The 20299-nt window shown below is 39.2% G+C and overlaps 2 protein-coding genes across 3 annotated transcripts in view; one reads left to right on the top strand and one right to left on the bottom strand.

Annotated features, from left to right (window-relative positions):
• The window catches only part of LOC306870239 (mucosa-associated lymphoid tissue lymphoma translocation protein 1-like), a 1002100-nt gene that overhangs the window by 209935 nt on the left and 771866 nt on the right, over positions 1–20299 (bottom strand). The window lies entirely within an intron of this gene.
• Positions 1027–19396, top strand: LOC306869279 (ADAMTS-like protein 2; the record flags this gene model as incomplete). The annotated part of the gene is made up of 18 exons (XM_079415968.1): positions 1027–1128; positions 1311–1457; positions 2162–2233; positions 2478–2580; positions 2664–2809; positions 2888–3011; positions 3115–3195; positions 3861–4036; positions 4449–4740; positions 6003–6354; positions 12828–12928; positions 13047–13173; positions 14168–14381; positions 14915–15070; positions 16122–16292; positions 16372–16548; positions 16769–16913; positions 18481–19396. 18 exons carry the CDS (start codon positions 1027–1029, stop codon positions 18600–18602), a joined length of 2808 nt encoding a protein of 935 aa, XP_079272094.1. The 3' UTR covers positions 18603–19396.

Genomic DNA, 20299 nt, shown 5'->3' with positions numbered 1-20299 from the left:
AGCTGCAGAAAGTGATTTTAAGACATGAGAAGTCTGCTGAGAACTGAGGAATCCTTGCGTCTGGTCCCTGTGGTCAGACTCATCCTTCTCTTCCAGAGAAGGATGAGTCTGTTCCAGCTCATAGACAGGGCTTGCCCCCTCAAATGGGGAACGGCCCTGCTGTCTGTCTGCTGCCAGGGAAAGAAAAACACCCCTCTTCCCTTGAGCGGAGGCCCCAGGGGAGGGGGGAAGGGGGTTAGCCTATGTTTACTCTCTTTCGTAGCCTGGGAAGCTCAGAAGAGGAAGGTCTGTCTCGGCCGTCGCAGCCTCGCTGCGTGGTCTGTGGGAGAAGAGTGTTTGGCAAGCTGGCGCTGCTCTAGCTGTGTCTGGGGTGGATAATGAACTCCAGGTGCTCCAGAGGGTAGTTTAAGACACCTGTCACCAATATTTAGTACCAGGAAAAGCCAGACTGCAAACAGAGTGAGACGATCCGTTTGCTTACTTTAAGGAGCCTACCTAATTGGAGGTACAGGTCTCATGAGGAGACATGAGATGGAGGAGAACTGGAGAACTTTGTGTGATTTGTTTTATTTTTTTTGTTTTTTGTCCTTATATATCTGAACGCAGCTATTTGTGTAAGTTGTTGCATCACTGGTCACTTGAATAGAAGCTAGAGAATCTCATACTTACTTTCACTGTATTTCATGTGTTCCTGCCAACAAAAATGTAAAGCCCATGCAAACTGAGAGGGCATGTGCCCCTAATATTTTTAAGCCAAGTGTATTTTCAATGATGTTCTTTATAGCAGAAAAAGGTTCTTTAGATTATTAAAGGGTCTTTTAAGAACTGTTCACTAAAAGTTTCTTTAGAAAATCAAAAATGATTCTTCTATGGAATGGTCTACATTCACTGTCATCCATTCAAAGATATCCTTAGAAGATAGCAGACGTGAACTGAAGCTCCTTTGTGCTCAGATCTGTAAAAAACTAATTAAGCCTTTCAAGAGATTATTCCGTTTCTTTTCTCCAAATATTCATTCCCTGCAGGATGAGGATCTGGTCAAGGGCCCAGTATGTGGAGAGCAGTCTGGTGCTGCTTGGTCTTGCAACGCTGGCTCTGTCTCTGGGCAATCTCTCAAGTAGAGGACAGGTTTGTAATATTCTCACAAGTTTTTGCATAAAAATCTCACGTCTCACTAGATTTTTGTTAAAAACAATTAATACTCTATTTACAAATAAAATATACTCTATTTCACAGATTAAATATATAATCTTAGCATAGATGTTGATCTCCAATGATAATTTTCTAAATGAACTCTTTATTTGCCAAAGGAAGAGGGTGTTGCCTCTAACAGTCTAGAGGATGGGCTGGAGGTGATAACGTACTGGTGGGGAGAATGGACAAAATGGACCGCCTGCACTCGTACCTGTGGAGGAGGCGTCATGTCACAGGAGAGACACTGTCTACAGCAAAGGTCAGTGGCTGTCACACAAAACATCATATTCACATACTACATTTTATAGTACATTTTATAAAGCTAATATAAAAAACACTGTATATTATATATATATATATATATATATATATATATATATATATATATATATATAATGTATATACAGTGTTTTTATTAGATACATTATATATATATATATATATAATAATCTGTTACTGTATAAAATCAAGATATATATATATCAAGATATAACAAGATAAATTCTATATGAAGAAACCACATTCTGTCATAATTATGAGAAAAAGTCAAATTTATGACATATTAAGTCAATTATGAGATAAAAATGACAGAATTATAAGAACATGAGATAAAGCGTCGTCTTTGTGACATTCCATACAAAGATATAAAAAGTCATAAAAAAAATCATAATTCTAAAATGTTTAAATTATAAGATAAAAAGTAATTTATGACATACTAAGTCAGAATTATGATATAAACGTCAAATTTATGACATAATCATAATTATGAGATACTGTACTAAGCAATAATTGTGCCAAAAATGTTACGTTTTGGTTTTAGTTTTCTTTGTTTTTTTTTGTTTTCTTTAGTGGGATTTAAACTTAAATCATGTCATTTTTTTAAGCACTAGGAAAACCTTTTTGAGTGTAATGAATGTCCCATTGTATTCAACTGCTACTAAACTAAAACAATTTCTTTCAAAGAAAGAAAACAACAACTGGTAAAGACAACATGACTTGCACAGGCAATGCAAAGAAGTATCATCTTTGCAATGCAAAGGTCAGCTCACAGTATCCGTCTTTCTCTCACACACATTAACAGTGCATTTGGACTGTCTAACAGAAATGCATCCCAGATGCCTGACTTGACAGCGAGCCTCACGTTCCACTTCCACCTGAGGCTTACCGTTAATTCATGCATAATTAGCTTTTTTTTTTAGCCATTTTTAATGTCTGTTGCAACCAAATAGACTGTAAAGCGAGATTCAGTTGCATTCAATTGACTGTCTTTCTGTGAATTACAGGAATGTCCTTCTTCAGGAAGGAGCTTCAGAGAAGAGCAGTGCTGGTCGTTCAACTCTCAGGTTTACAATGGAAAAAATTACCACTGGAAACCTCTCTATCCTGGTATTAACCGTTTTATTTAATGAAGCTGTGCTGTGAAGGTATCATTTACGTTAAAACAATGAACTCTGTTTATATTCCTGTAGATGACTATGTTCATATCTCCAGTAATCCATGTGACCTGCATTGCACCACCTCTGATGGTCAAAGACAGTTGATGGTTCCTGCACGTGATGGAACATCTTGCAAGTACAGCAACTACAGGGGCGTGTGTGTCAATGGGAGATGTGAAGTAAGTGGCTTATTACTGTAAGATTGATCCTTATCTAAGGCATGTGGCAAACTTATAAGCTGATGTGTACCTTTGCAGCCCATTGGATGTGATGGTGTCCTCTTCTCCCCCAACACTCTGGATAAATGTGGCGTATGTCAGGGAGATGGGAGCAGCTGCAGTCGCATAACTGGGAACTTTCGCCGCGGGGCTTCTAGTCTAGGTAATGTCGGTTTAGTGATTGGTTGAATGGTATTCATATTCAATGGTTCTGAGTAAATTCATCAAGGAACCAATTCTAATTAAGTGAACTATTTATTCGAAAGGCTATTCTTTCATAACTCAAATCCCAGAAGGATCATGGGACATCCAGATTATAGAGAGGAAGAAGTCTGCAGATATCCTAGGTGAGCAAACCTTTGAATGGCTTGCACGTTCAGCTGTGTGTAAGACTTTCAGAGTATGACGATACTTATATCAGCTATATCAAGCGTTTTCCATGACACAGGAGATAAATCTGTGTAGTGAAACCTACAATTGCCCTAGTAATAAGTGTTATTGTTGACTAAAACTTTTAAACTATTAATTGGTTTTGTTAATAGAAATAAAGCTGAAATAAAATAAAACATAAATATTAACTGAAATAACTAAGTGAAAGGAGTTTTTGTTGAGCTAAAACAGCTTAACTGCAATAAAAATAAATTAAAGCTAAATAATAAAAAAAAAACTACTAAAAATGACAAAAGGACATACAAATGATTAAATTCATTATAAATGAAAAAATGACAACACAAAATTGAAGCTAATTCAAAATATAGAAAACACAGGCTTTATCTACATGCTTGACATTTATCAGTGATGTTTGGTTCATTAACGATTTGTTCGTGGAGTGACGTGACGAATTAAAGATTTGGAGATAAACTAGTCATGTCTCTCATAGTTTATAGATTTTGTAATTGGAATTGTTTTTATGATCAAAGATTGCATTGGTGGATGCGTTTGTTGAACGAGATTAAATGAGAGAGTCAATAAAATCTTCCCAGCATTATTTCTCACCCTTGTTATTTTCCAGCTGTAACTGACCAAGCAGGGAACTTTTTCTTCAACGGAGCATATAAAGTGGACACCCCTCAGAACTTCCATGCAGCAGGGACCATTTTCAAATACCGGCGGCCAACTGATGTGTATGAGACGGGGATCGAGTACATCGTGGCAAAAGGGCCCATCGATCAGCCCATCAATGTTCTGGTACTGTAGCCGTGGTCCTCTCTTCGCCGCCAAGGGCTCATGGGTAATCTCACTGGCTAGCTAACCATGGCTTTGACTTAGTGCAGGCCAAAGGTCTAATGGTTCACTCTGCGTAAATGGTAATATTCTGATGCATTGTCCTAGGAGGAATGACTCAATTATTTCACTTCGCTCTGGGTTTATGGGACAAATGTGGGATGTCGCAGTATTTCAGAAATGGAAATATTGTATTCTGGACGTCCTTCAACCTCAGTGCCCTTGCATTGTCATGATTTGTGCAGCATAGATATTAACTCTGGGAAAGAACAGTCCAGAATGTTTGTTTCCTGCAAGTGTAAAATGAGATATTATCATAACATATTTCTCAGAATTTCCTCTTAATTGCTGGACATGTCTCTGTCTTGCCTCAAAGGTCTGGAATCAAAATGGCCAAAATCCTTATATCACCTATGAGTACACAGTGATGAGGGACTCTATGGCTTCTGTCTCCCAGCCCCCCATTTACACGGGCCCCCAAGGAGGATCCAGTCTGGTGTCTGTGGAGATTGGGAGTGTTTTAAACCTTAATGAGAGCGTGTATGATAAGACAAGCACTGGGACACGAGCTGTGGAAGGACAAAAGCCTGGCCAGGAAACCAATGAAGTGTATGAGACGGCTAACATTGACTGTCAGCAGGATGCTAACACACAAGTCCAGTATACAGGTGAATATATTAATCTGCTCTTTCTTGCAAAAAGTACCTTAATGTAGCTCCATTCATTTTATTTGTTGGCATTATAGGGTTTCCTATCATGAGGAATCAAATTTGAGATTGTATTAAATGTTTTTATGTCTAATTGTGAAGGATTTGTGGCACATTTATTATTTAGAATCTTAAGGAAAAAAAACAAACAAGTGAAAAGTTAGAGCGAGACCATTGAGATATGTTTTTGCTCTTATTTGGTTTGTGTGTTCTTTTTTTCTTTTTATATTTATGTGTTTCAGAACATTTATTTATTTTTATAAATCTAATTCAAAACCTAATGCTATTATGACATCCTTCAATTAAAAGTATAGACCTGTATAAATCATAGAATTATTTAGTGCAATTCAGATGTACACTGCCATTCACATCTTTGAAGTTGGCAAAATTTTAATGTTTTTGAAAGAACTCTCTTATAGGCTTACCGATTGATTGCATTTATTTAATCAAAAATACAGTACAAACAATAAAATCCTGAATTATCACAATTAATTACAGTCATTACAATTTAACATAACCGTTTCTATTTATTCCTGTGATGGCAAAGCTGAATTTTCATTATTCCAGTCTTCAATGTCACCTGATCCTCCAAAATCATTCTAATATGCTGATTTGCTGATTCTGATATGCTGATTTCTTAAAAAAACAAAAAAACTAAACCTTTTTATTTAAAAAAATTACCTTAATATGACCCAATATTTTTGCTAGCATACGCTTTCATAATATCTGAAGTAAGTGGAAAACAGAAAAGACAGAGAGAGTACTTGGTTCACTGGGCAATCATTAGTGAGTTAAAAGGCCTCTTTCTACTGGCCCTATGGAGTCCTTTATAATGCATCAGCCACAGAAAAGATTAGACAGAAATGATGAAAAATTCAGAGAGGCCTGAAATGTTCCCTCCACGGAAGTCAGAGAATTATGGCTATTTGTGTTTGCTGTCTCTCTGACATTAATAATTATAAAAGAAGTTGGGTGTCCTGATGAAGGTTGTGCCCCTGTCCTGCATTATAGTCTATGATACAAACTTACCCGTAAACCCTTAAATCCTCTTAAATTAGTTGCAATATGCAGTGATCCATTTAAAACCCAGACTTTGTTTTAGTTTGGTACTGACCAAGTTTTTGGCCTTAACAGGTACAGCCCTCAAGCAAAATTAATTTAATCTTTAATGAAAAGTGAATTCATCTTTTCTTTAATGAATCAAACCTTCTTTGTGTTAAAAGAGGGGAACTGCAGCTGGCCCAGTGGAGTGGGAGCCCCTGGCGTAGTACCAATCAGCAGACCTGCAGAGGACATGGTAAACTCTGAAAACCTCATCTGGAGAGTGCTGCTGGGAGAGCGGATTGGCTCAAACGGTGTTCTTGCGAACATCTCAACCAATCAGCTTCTTACTCGTAGAGATGGCTTGTCCTCTGAAGGCCCACTGGAGTTAGACTACAGCAGTCTTGAGCAAGCGGGTCTTAATGGCTCACTGCTTGAGTTCACCCTCGGGCAACGGCGCAATGACACAGGGGACTTCCTGCTCCTAAACAGAACTGTTACAAACATTTTACGCAATCGCAGCAATCGTACCAGGTAAACATGATCATGTACATTACGTTCAAAAGTTTGGGGTTGGTAAAAAAGTCTCTAATGTTTACCAAGACATTTTCAAGATTTTTTTTTTATTTGTCACTTATTTGCATTTATTTGCATTTATTACATTTATTTGGTCAACAATTTTTTTTTCCAATTCAAAAGAACTGTTTTCTGTTTTTTTGCTAAATTTGCTAAATTTTCAGCAGCCATTACTTCAGTCTTCAGTGTCACATGATCCTTCAGAAATCTTTCTAATATGCTGATTTGGTGCCCAAGAATTTTTTTTTTTAATATTATTACTATTATTGTCAATGCTAACAACACTGTTTATAGTTCTGCCTAATATTTTTGTAGAAACCGTGGTATTTATTTCAGTATCCTTTGATCAGTACAAGTTTCAGAAGAACATGATTCATTTAAAATTGAAATTTTTGTAACATTATAAATGTCTTTACTTGGATCAATTTAATGCATCCTTCCTGAATAAAAATGATTAATATTCTTTAAAAAAAAATCTTACCGACCCCAAACTTTTAAACTTAAAAAAAAATAAAATAAACTTTAGTGTATGTTATACATGTTGTGGGGAAGTCGTGGCCTAATGGTTAGAAAGTCGGACTCGTAATCGAAAGGTACAATTCCCCGGCCGGCAGGAATTGTAGGTGGGGGGAGGGAATGTCCAGCGCTCTCTCCACCCTCAATACCACGACTGAGGTGCCCTTGAGCAAGGCACCGAAAGCCCAACTGCTCCCCGGGCGCTGCAGCATGGCTGCCCACTGCTCCGGGTGTGTGTTCACGGTGTGTGTGTGTGTGTGTGTGTGTGCATTTGTTCACTACTCACTGCTGTGTGTGTGCACTTGGATGGGTTAAACGCAGAGCACCAATTTCGAGTATGGGTCACCATACTTGACAACACGTCACGACTTTTACTTTTTACTTTATAATAATAATTGTATTTATGATAGCATAATTCTTTTTTTTTTTTTTTTTTTAACAGCCAGTAGGCTTTAATTACAGTATATCACAGACATAAGGCTGGATTTGCTACTTTCTGGTCAGTGGTGTGTTATTGGGAGGGGCATTCTCATTCTAGAGGGCATTTGATTGGATAAAATTCTGTGTAGTGCAGGATGAGTCATCAAAACTCCAATTCTAACTTGAAGTCAGAAAAGCCAGCATGCTGGTTTGTTAAGGGATGGGATAACTTAAAGTTACTGCTCCAACTCTACATTATGCAAAGCTTGTCAGGACCGGGACTGAATCCCGGGTCTCCGGTGCCGTACCACTGTTACACAGAGGGGTGTTGGCCCCAATTGTGAGGCACCAAAAAAAGTCACAAAAAATTTGTTCTTTATTTCCAAGAGCAAAAACAAAAGGTCTTAGCATACAATCCCCAACAAAAATCTGGTCTTGGAAAAAATAAACAGTTCCAAAAAATAAAGAACTCCAAAGAGCAAAAATCCTCTCAAAAGGAAACTAATGCTAAATACATCCAATGGCAAAAAATAACAACGGAACACAAAGAAACAAAAAGACTCAAAAAACTTACAGAGAAGCCAGAGGCACCAGCATAGTTCAAATAACCAAGCAAATGTGACGAAAAGAGGACCACATAAATAGGGAAACAAAACTAGTCAGTGCTAGAACTAATAATCCTAATTAGAAGAGACAAGGAAACTCAGGGAAAATAGCACATCAAGTGGCAAATCTAAGGTATAACATAGCACAGAACCTGACAGGACCCCCCCCTCCTAGGAACGGCTCCTGACGTTCCCTCCAGTTCTGCCCCCTACTCGTGCTCTAAACTATCTAACCCCCCGACCCCCAATGACCCGAGGAGGAGAAGGGACTTTACCTGGAGCAATAGTGACAGGGTTTACTCTCCTAGCTATCTTGAATTCTTGACGAACTTCTGACTCAGCTTGCGGGACTCCACCCTGAGTGGAAAGTTCCTAGTGGAAAGCCAGACTCGTTGACCAACACGTAGAGAAGTAGCTGGTCTGCGTCTCTGGTTGGCCTGGGTCTGGTGCTGACCAGAGGTCCGGAGAAGTTTTGCACGAACGGTTCTCCAGATCCGTCTACAGTGCATAATATGAGTTTGGACTGAGGGCACCACCACTTCAGTCTCTTGCTCGGGGAAGAGAGTAGGGGTATAGCCAAACTGGCACTCAAAAGGTGAACGGCCGGTGGATGATGAGTGGAGGGTATTATGAGCATACTCCGCCCAAATCAGGTAAGAGGACCAGGACGAGGGGTTGCTGCCTACCATGCATCTCAGGGTAGACTCGAGATCCTGGTTGACTCTTTCAGTCTGTCCATTGGATTCTGGATGAAAGCCTGAGGATAAACTAACTTTAGTCCCCAGAGACTGACAGAAAGCTCACCAAAACCGGGATGAGAACTGGGGTCCCCGGTCAGACACAATGTCTAGAGGGATGCCAAACACTCGAAATACGTGGGTGGTGATGAGCTCAGCAGTCTCTTTGGTGGAGGGGAGTTTAGGTAGGAGAATGAACCGGGTGGCCTTGGAGAAGCGGTCGACAATTACAAATATAGTAGCATTGCCTTGAGACAGGGGAAGACCGGTTATAAAATCAAGTGAGAGATGTGACCAAGGACGATGAGGAACAATGCCAACGTCCAAAGCATCCACCTCAACAATAAAGGGCAGTTCAGGGTCAGGGATGGACAGGACAGGAGCAGACGTGAAGCAGCGCTTGAGCTCTCGAAAGGCTGTCTCGGCCTCAGAATTCCAAGCAAACTTGGTGGAGCTACTTCTGGCAAGAGCAGTGAGAGGGGCCACCACTGAGCTAAAGTTCCGCGCAAACTTTCTATAGAAATTGGCAAACCCAATGAACCTTTGTACCTCCTTAACAGAGTATTCCAATAGAGCCTGTACCTTCTTGGGATCCATCCAAACTTGCCCCAGCCTGATGATAAACCCCAGAAACTGTGTGTTAGTTGTGTGGAACTCGCACTTCTCGGGTTTGACGTAGAGGTGGTTCTCTAGAAGCCATCACAAGACCTTTCGGACATGACTCACATGCTCTTGAAAGGATCTTGAAAAAATCTAAATGTCATCGAGGTAGACAAAAACGAACTTGTTGAGCATGTCCCGGAGCACGTCATTAATAAGGGCTTTGAGCACAGCAGGGGCGTTAGTGAGGCCAAAGGGCATAACAAGGTATTCATAATGCCCTGTAGGGGTGTTAAAGGCAGTTTTCCACTCATCTCCTGGCCTGATACGTACAAGGTAGTATGCATTGCGCAAGTCAAGCTTGGAGAAGATCTTGGCATCTTGGAGCAACTCAAAAGCAGAGGTCATGAGTGGGAGTGGGTAACGATTGATAACAGTGATCTGATTGAGAGCTCTATAAATCAATGCAGGGTCGGAGCCCACCATCCTTTTTCCCAACAAAGAAAAACCTAGCTCCAGCGGGTGATGTGGATGGTCTAATGATCCCAGCAGCAAGAGGCTCATTGACATAAGCTTCCATAGCTTTCCGCTCAGGCGAGGATAGGGAAAAGATGTGTCCTCGAGGAGGGCATGAACCAGGCAGCAGCTCGATCGTGCAATCATAAGGTCTGTGGGGGGGCAAGACCTTGGCTCTTTCTTTGCAGAACACAGACTGTAAGTGATGATACTCAGAGGGAACTCGGGAGAGGTCAATGGACTTGAGGTCTTCGGGAATAATCCTAGGACTCTTTAGGCACGAGTCTTGGCACAGTGACCCCCAACTCAAAACCTCCCCGCTCAACCAGTTGATGTGGGAGTTGTAACGCGTGAGCCAGGTGTGTCCCAGGATTAAGGGTAATTCAGGGGAGCTGATTAAATGAAAAGCCATACTCTCAAGATGATGAGATACGGAGACAGTGAGGGGAACGGTAATCTTGGTAACAGACCCAGGGTCAAGGATCTGCCATCCAAAGCAATGATTTCCAGAGGGGAGGACAGAGGGTTAACAGGCACTTGGAGACGGGAAGCCATGGCAATGTCCATAAAATTTCCTGCGGCCCCAGAATCCACTAAGGCCTGGTGTAGCTTGCCCCCGCTCTCGAGAGTGACCGGCAGGAAAAAACCAGTGTTCCTTGGAGAGACTAAGTGGGTTACTCCCAAGACAGCTCTCCCTCTCCTGCTCGGGACTGAGTATTTTCCTTTAACTCAGGACATAGTGAGCGATAATGGCCCTGAAGTCCACAGTAGAGGCAAAGATGGGAATTCATCCGGCGAGTTCGTTCTTGGGTGGACAACTGGGTTCTGCCTAGTTGCATGGGCTCTGGAGACTCAAGGGGTACAGAACCCGATGTAAAAGGCTGGCGGAAAGACTGAGGAGAAGGAGTGTTAGGTCTAGGTATCCGTCTTTGTCTCAGACGATTATCCAACAGAATGACCTGATCGATAAGCCTCTCCAGAGAGTACACAGGATCTCAGGTAGCCAATTCATCCTTGAGCTCCTCCGAGAGCCCGTTCTCAAAGCAAACGATGAGAGCCTCATCGTTCCACCCGCTGCCTGCGGCAAGCGTAGAAATTGCATGGTATATTCCACTAAACTGTGGGTTGTCTGGCGAACAGTTAGAAGCTGCTTAGAAGCCTGTAGACCAGAGAGAGGATGATGGAATACCCACTTAAACTCTGCCTCAAAAGAAGCGTAACTAGTGCAACAGGGAGCTTAGGCATTCCAGACAGCCGTGGCCCAGGTCAAGGCCTTACCCGCCAGGAGGGTAAGGACGTAAGCAATCTTGGCCTGGTCAGAGGGGAAGGTGGACGGCTGCAACTGGAATGTAAGGGAACATTGAGTCAAAAATCCCTCACATGCTTCAGGATCTCCAGAGAACCGTTGAGGAGGGGGTAGGTGAGGTTCAACTAGTGGGGGAACTGCACCAGCAGAGGAGGTGGCAGGTGTGGGAGCGGGAGCAGGGTCTGGGGCTTGGGGCAGTCTCTCAAACAAGTGGCACATTGAGGTAATGAGATCAGAAAGTAGGTGGGAGTGTTTCTCCATGAGTGACTCCTGCTGTGACAGAGCTGCTTCATGGCGCTTAACCGTGGCCTCATGCTGAGCCACCACTCCCAAAAGGTCCTTAGCAGAGGACTCGGCTGGGTCCATGTGTTGGCTTGGTTATTCTGTCAGGACCGGGACTCGAACCCTGGTCTCCAGTGCCGTAGTGTGATGCTCTACCACTGTTACACAGAGGAGTAACTTGGACCCAAATGCGAGGCACCAAAAAAGTCACAAAAAAAGTTATTTATTTCCAAGAACAAAAGCAAAAGATCTTAGCATACAATCCCCAACAAAAATCTGGTCTTGGAAAAAATAAACACTTCCAAAAAATAAAGTACTCCAAAGACCAAAAATCCTCTCAAAAGGAAACTAATGCTAAATACATCCAAAAGCAAAAATAACAACGGAACACAAAGAAACAAAAAGACTGAAAAAACTTACAGAGAAGCCAGAGGCACCAGCATAGCTCAAATAACCAAGCAAGAGTGACAAAAAGAGGACCACATAAATAGGGAAACAAAACTAGTCAGGGCTAGAACTAATAATCCTAATTAGCAGAGACAAGGGAATTCAGGGAAAATAGCGCCATCAAGTGGCGAATCTAAGGCATAACAGAGCACAGAACCTGACAAAGCTAACAACAGCTAAATCACAATTTCAAGTCTTTAGTCAGCTGATTAGTAGCTCTGGTTTAGCATGATGCTATAAACCTCAAAATCATGCCAGTGAACCAGTGGCTATTTTTATCAGTTTCAAATGCTAGGAGTAGGTCTTAGCCCTCTAACCTGGCATACCAAAGTTGTGCTGGACGGGCTCGGGTGGGACAGCCCTGCTCGTGGGAGAAAGGAATGTGCTGCAGACTCAAGCTCTGGCTTGGTTTTTTTGTTAACGTTCTCTGAGACATACAAAGAGCACCGAGGGGAGACGGCCAAGCAGAGACTGGCGGGATTGCATTCCATCATATTTATAATTCATGCTGGGTTCCCTCTGCCACGTCCAAACACTGCATTATCAGCCCCTCTGCCAGAGATCATAAAGAACATCTCATGAAATGCTCTTACTTGTATCCAAAAGAGGAGAGAAAGATTCCAGGTGGGGAGATGAAGAGAAGGCCTGAATGTAAGGAAGACGGACTGTCTGAGGAACATAATTCAAGATGTTTTGTTATTTGTGGAAAAAAAGTCCCATAGATCACTCGGGTACAGACTACGCTTGTCGCATCAGATAAATCCCAGGAATTTATCTCAAGGAACAAATTTTATTGGCTTCTGTCTAGTTGAGGGAATGCGCTGTTTAACAGCTTTGACATTAAGGTAATGAGTGTGACCAGGAATGGTAAAAATGTTAGTGGTTTTATGACTGGAGTGTCAGTTTATGTCTCGGCATCAACAAACGCGAACGGTCTGCCTAATACACAGTGCAGGTGGCTAAACTGTGGTCTAGTCTAAGATGCTGTTTTCTTTACTGCAGGAATAACCAAAGGCTCCTTCAGAAGAACAAACTGAGCGCTGCTGACATGTACCGCTGGAAGTTGTCCTCACAGGAGCCCTGCAGTATGACCTGCTCGATAGGTAATCAAGGCATTGGAACTTAATCTCCGTGCTGCAATCATCCACACATAAATATTCCTCATAACCATGTTTGTTTATGTGGGGGTTTATGTGTATACAATGCTTTTTTCTCAAATAGGTGTTTCGAAATCACTTGCCATGTGTGTGCGGTTTGACGGCATTGAAGTGGATGATGTTTATTGTGATGCTTTGACTCGACCAGAGCCAGTTCATGATTTCTGCATTGGCAGAGAATGCCAACCCAGGTGTGTGTGCTGCAATTGTCACAGAAATGCAGAGAAAAATTATGGAGCCTTGCAGAATATCACACAGAAATTAAAATCCTTTTGGTTGATCTTCAGAAAACTATTTAAGATATTTTTAACAAAACCTGAGAAGTTTCTCTCCCTCCATTGAAAGTCAAAGTAAATAAAAGTAAATAGAAAAAGGTCATAAAGGCATTGCAAAACGAATCCAATTGAACTGAGTGGTTTAACTGGAGTGAAGAGATATGATCGTTTTATATGATGAACAGATCTAGTTTATGCTTTTATTTAGACCTAATCAATGATTCACACATATACTGAAGCTAAATTGTGTGTGTGTGTGCGTGAGAACCAATGAGGTTTGCTCTGTTATGTGATGTATGCACAAGTTTTCATGTTTACCATATATGATCAACATTATGTATATGTTTATGTATAGTGTGTATGGATTAATTTTAGGATGGTTTTATGGCCTTTTTGGATCTTCTAAGTTTTGGTAACATGGACTTTCAAAAGTGGAACAGAACCCTCTCAGGTTTTATTTTAAATATTTTCATTATGGTTTTAGAATGACATGTGGGTGAGTAAATTACAATTTTCATATTTGGGTGAACTTCGTTCTTACAACATATAAATCTTTGGCCACATTTTATTAATTTGTTCCCTCAATTTATCTTGGGCATATAGTACTTATTTATTCCCTCATTTTAATTTAGCTAACTCGTAGCCACAATTTAACTAAAACCATGGAACAACTTAGTACAATGTGGCCACAATTAACCTAAAATAACCGAACAAATTATTAAGTTGTGGAAAGAATTCCTAATACGTATCCACAATTCCACAGTGCGGGGCTCGGTAGAAAAGACAAGAAAGGTAAAGAAAACCAAACAAAAAATAAAAATTCTGTCATCATTTAGTCACCCTCATGTCATTCCAGTCATTTTATGATGCCCCATGAAAAACTGCCTCTTACTGTGGTCTATATGTGTAGATGGGAGGCCAGCAGCTGGAGTGAGTGTTCTCGGACATGTGGAGAAGGTTTTCAGTTTCGTCTTGTGCGTTGTTGGAAGATGCTGGCTCCCGGCCTAGACAGCTCTGTGTACAGTGACCTCTGTATTGAGGCACAGCTAGAGCGCCCCCCAGAGCGCCGGGCCTGTAAAAGCCCCACTTGTGGTCCTCAGTGGGAGGTAGCTGAGTGGTCAGAGGTAGGTTAAGAGCTCATTTAGTTAAGCCTTTATTATAACCTCCATACACTGCAAATAAATAAATAAAATTAATTTGTTTTAATCAGTGTTTTTGTCTTGTCCGGTAAAAATTCCCAAACATAATTTTCAGGTTCAATTTATATGAATAGCAAAACTGTGTGATATAAGAATTGATTTAGATATGTTGAATTAGGTCCTTACTGCATTGGCATTTTTTTGTCTTATTTTTAAAACAATAGAGTAACAAAGCTACATTTTTATATAAAACATATTGTCTGAAAACATTCTTATCCTGCACAATTTTACTTTGGAAGTTTTTACCTGAAAAAAATAAAATAAATAAATACTGATTAAGAAAATGTTTTATACAGAATGCTTAATTGTTTATTATTATAAAATGGTTTCCCTCCAAAGTCATCAGTGCATCAGTGCAGTGTGTTTCTTGTGCATTTGTTAATCAGAAAACTGATATGTTTGGACAATGTCAGTGCTAGTGGAGAACTGAGGAGAACCTTGTTTTGTTTGTTGTGCAGTGTCCAGCTAAATGTGGTCACAGGGCTCTGGTTACGCGAGAGGTCAGATGCTCAGACGAAACCCTTGCATGTGATGAGGCAACTCGCCCAGCATCTACCAAAAACTGCACCGGCCCTCCATGTGAGCGCCAGTGGACAGCGTCTGAGTGGGGACCGGTGAGACGGGAACACTGCCAAATTTTGAAATGCACACGTTATGTCTGAGAGTTTAAAAATCTTTAACACTGTTTTAATCAAGCACGATGCAATAAAGCAAAAAGAGACATTCAAAGTGATACTAATATGAAACAGCAAAGTGACAGGAAGTCATTTATTTTCAATAGAGTTGGTGATTTGAATTGATGTGGGACAGTAACTGTTGGTGATGTGAAATTGAGCAGAGTTCAACTTAGTGTTGGTTTAGGATCATTAATGGTCACACTTTATTTTAAGGTCCAATTAATAGGCATGCTAATAAGCAACTAGTTAATAGTGAGAATTAGTCCCTATACTAAAGTGTTACTCCCTTGATATACTATTATAGTTTTGTTAATATTTTAAATTAGATTTTATTTATTAATTTCTTCACTTTGATTTTAACTACAGATTATGCAATGTTGTTGTTTGTTTTTGTCATTTTTATTAGTTTTATTTAAAATCTCTATATAGTATTTCTTAACTTTTATTTATTAGTTTTAGTTTATTTAGTTTTTAATGTTTTATTTCATTTAATGTTTATTTTATTTCAAGTCAACAAAGTACAGTGGATCTCACTGCTCCAAAATCACGCTCCACATAACTTAAAGGGATAGTCCACCCAAAAATGAACATTTTGAATTACTTTTTCCACAGAACAAAAAAGAAGCTTACTTAAAGAATGTCAGTAAGTAAACATCATTGGAGCCCACTGACTTCCATTTTAAGGACATTTCTCAAAATATATATTTTTGTGTGTGTTTTGCTGAAGAAAGAAAGCTATATGTTTGGAACATAATTTTAATTTGTGGGTGAATTAACCCTTTAATATCAAATGTGATTCTTATTAGGAGTGATTGCATAACATTAAGCTATACATTTCAGTGTAGACAGACAAATGAATATGTATTATTGCAGCTGGTTAGGACATGATATAAAGCATTTTTTTGTATAGTGACTGTCATAGTAAGATCAGAGGCCAGACATTTCATGTTTCAAATGTTAAAAATGCTCTTCTTCCATTTCTACTCAGTGTTCAGGCATCTGTGGGCATGGAAAAACAGTGCGGCATGTGTACTGCAAAACACCAGAGGGCCGAGTGGTACCTGAGTCTCAGTGCTCTCCTGAGAACAAACCTCTGGCCATTCATCCCTGCGGAGACAATGAATGCCCTCCACACTGGCTGGCCCAAGACTGGGAGAGGGTGAAGATGACACTTATATGTTTGGAAAATGAATAATTTGTCAATATTTGTCCAGTAATCATTGTCTTCTGCCTCCCAGTGCAACACAACATGTGGACGCGGTGTGAAGAGAAAGACCGTGCTGTGTGTCAGCATCACGGGTGGAAAGGTCCAGATCAGTGAGGATGAGGAATGTGACAGCAGCAAGCGACCAGTAGATGAGGACACCTGCTTTGAAAGGCCTTGCTTCAAGTGGTACACAACGCCATGGTCTGAGGTGAAACTTTTAAACATATTAAATTTATGATGCTGCATACAACCAGTATTTATGTCTGTCAGACAGCTGCCCATGTAGGAATTTACAGTAAGCTAAGTGAGTTTCCTAGCTTTTAAGATACAACACATTTTCTTCTTGAGACTCTCTGTCCAGTGAAGGTTCCCAAGTTCAAGTGTAGCTGACTGTTCTTTGTCCTTGCTTGTACTCAACTGTTTCTCAGTGCACCAAGACTTGTGGGGTCGGTGTGCGAATGAGAGATGTGAAGTGTTATCAGGGAAGAGAACTTGTTCGTGGATGCGACCCTTTGACTAAACCTGTTAACAAGCAGACCTGTGCACTCCAGCCCTGCCCCACCGAACCTCCAGGTGTGCCTTAAACAGTTCACTTGAAAAATACAATTCTGTCATTATTTTCTCACATTGTTCTAAATCCATATGCTGTTGTTTTTCCACTTTTTATTGTACAGTAGTCAACATTTGTAGTGGATCATAAAAGTTAATCTAAGTCCTAAAACCTAAAACCAAAATGTGTTCTTGTCTTAGGATATACAGTTGAAGTCAAAAATTTACATACACCTTTCAGAATCTGTAAAATGTTCATTATTTTACCAAAAAAGAGGGATCATACAAAATGCATGTTATTGTTTATTTAGTACTGACCTGAATAAGATATTTCACATAAAAGATGTTTACATGTAGTCCACAAGAGAAAATAATAGTTGAATTGATAAAAATGACCCCGTTCAAAAGTTTACATACTCTTGATTCTTAATACTGTGTTGCTACCTGAACGATCCAAAGCTGTGTTTGTTTTGTTTAGTGATAGTTGTTCATGAGTCCCTTGTTTGTCCTGAACAGTTAAACTACCTAATGTTCTTCAGAAAAATCCTTCAGGTCCCACAAATTCTTTGGTTTTCCAGCATTTTTGTGTACTTGAACCCTTTCCAACAATGACTGTATGATTTTGAGATTAATCTTTCCACATTGAGGACAACTGAGGGACTCAAATGCAACTATTACAGAAAGTTCAAACGCTCACTGATGCTCCAGAAGGAAAAACCATGCATTAAGAGATTAATGAATGAGATTTTCTTGTTTTGCCTAAATATAATATTTTTTCATTTAGTACTGCCCTTCAGCAACAAAAGATACTTACATATTTTCCAGAAGACAAATCAAGATCTTAATGCATGGTTTTTCCTGTTTAACTGTTCAGGACAAACAAGGGACTCATGAACAACTATCACTAAACAAAAACAAACACAGCTTTTGATCGTTCAGGTAACAACACAGTATTAAGAATCAAGTGTATGTAAACTTTTGAACGTGGTCATTTTTATAAATTCAACTATTATTTTCTCTTGTGGTCTATATGTAAACATATTTTATGTGAAATATCATATTCAGGTCAGTACTAAATAAACAATAACATGCATTTTGTATGATCCCTCTTATTTTGGTAAAATAATTAACATTTAGCAGATTCTGAAAGGTGTATATAAAGTTTTGACTTCAACTGTATATGCTGAAAATTCAGCTTTGCCATCACAGGAAAAAATGACATTTTAAAGTGTATTATTTTTAAACTGTTATTTAAAATTATAATAATATTTCACAATATTATTGTTTTTACTGTATTTTTGGTCACATGACATGTGGCAAATGGTGTCATGTCATCAAAGTGCCTATTTTGGTCCTTGTTGTAAATTGCATTTATTATATTTATGATTTTGTACATGTTTGGAACAACATGAAGGTGATAAATGATGGCAGAATTTTCATTTTCGAGGTAACTATCCCTTAAATATGAAATATGCACTTTGAAGGATTGCCTTTTGACTGTAATTTTACATATTATAGTAGCCAAACATGTGCTATCGATCCAGAGAAATCATAAATAACATGAATTTAAACTCCTTTATTGCTTCTCCAGATGAAAACTGCCAGGATCGTCCCACCACCAACTGCTCGCTGGCTCTGAAGGTGAATCTGTGCAGTCACTGGTATTATAGCAAGGCCTGTTGCCATTCTTGCCGTAATCTTCGAGCTTCCTAGCTAGTCTCCACCGCTCAAGTTTTCATCTGTTCATGTCATCTGCAATGTGCTTGTTCAAGGATCGCAGCAAGGGAAGTTTGAATCATATTTGTTATATCTTAAGCTAGCTCCATAAAACTGCATTACTGTCAGCATTACACAAATGATACCTACTTCATGACAATGTCCTGTGATTGTGGGCTACAGTAAGGAAATATTAAATTATTTGATTATTGCTCAGAGGATTATATTGCATGTCTTAAAAGTATTTATTATTCGTCAGGTTTTATTGGACATTTATTATCTGGCAGTGGCAGAGGTCGATACTGAATGTTACCTCTGGCTGAAGATGGCTGATTTAGTACTGTACATCCAAACACAGGCTGAGCCTCAAGCCACTGCTGGCTCTTATGCTCTACTGTTTACCTTATTCGGTTTAACTATTGCTCGGCCTAGGCTTATGTTAATTTATTGGTCACAGCAGTAGTTTTATTGGGTTCTCTCATTCTGTATGTATCCAATTCATTAATTTTTTTGTATTTCATTCATTTGATTTTGATTGACAATGGATTTAGCAGAGCTTGACATACCCGAGTCATTCTATCCTTGTCATTGAGTGAGTCCTGACACTTGAACGTGCTATAGTTGAAAATGTATCTGATTCATGTATCGTTTCACTAAGACACACTAAACCTAATGTATTGTACTACCTTACCTCAAGTACAAAAGGCAATCAAATGGAAGTCATTTGATTCTCTTGTAGAAAAACTTTTGTGTACCTCTCAAAATATTATAAATAATAAATATTATACTCCAACGAAATGTTGTGGTTTGTGTTGTTTGGTTGGATATTTCTAGCACGAGTTTTTATTTAATTGACATTAATAAGGTGTTATTTTAGTATTACTGATATACCGTTTTGTTGATATTTTAGATTTAATTTTATTTTTACAGTTTCTGTTTTCATCTTAATTGTAGGTAAATGTTTAGTAATTTTGTTGTGTTTTTGGTAATTTTCTTAGTTTTTTTTTATATGTTGATATTAATATGTTTAGATATTATGAATTTTAATGAATCTTTCAGTAAGAATCATATGCATAATTGCCATCATACATTACACCAGACACACTGTTTGATGTTTTTAATTGACTAATTATCCTTTTTTCTGCACTAGAACTGATGCCACCTGCTGGCCAGCAAACAGCATGTGCCCTTAAATATGTTAAATTATCACATCATAAGAGCTCAGTTATTAAATCCTCACACAGCAAATGTCAATATTAACAAACATTGCATTTTTATCAACAAATAAAAAGGATAAAAGACAATAACAGATCATTATTCTGGTGACTTCAGAGTTATTTTTGATCAAAATCAATGCAAACTGAGTGGCACTACACACAACGATGAGAATGCAGAGAATGATCAAATCTGACAGTTAAATAGATTACACAAACAAACACACAGCTTCACAATCCTACAATTAAAACTATGACTGCAGGTGGTATCGTCATTTCACAAATTAAATATACCATACAGCCACACCATTTCATCATACCAAATCGTCTATTTCACTACAGCAGTAAATATCTGTGATAGACAAATGAATGTGAAATATCAAAATTTTACTCTCCAGTTCTCATGCCCTTGAAAAGCCCTATAAATAATAAAGCATATATTTTTATTACACACTGCCAGAAAAGTCTGTATAAATAGAG

This window comes from Barbus barbus (assembly GCF_936440315.1).
Source record: "Barbus barbus genome assembly, chromosome: 5".
In the NCBI taxonomy this organism is placed as follows: Eukaryota; Metazoa; Chordata; class Actinopteri; order Cypriniformes; family Cyprinidae; genus Barbus; species Barbus barbus.
This window is presented reverse-complemented; position numbering and strand designations above follow the sequence as displayed.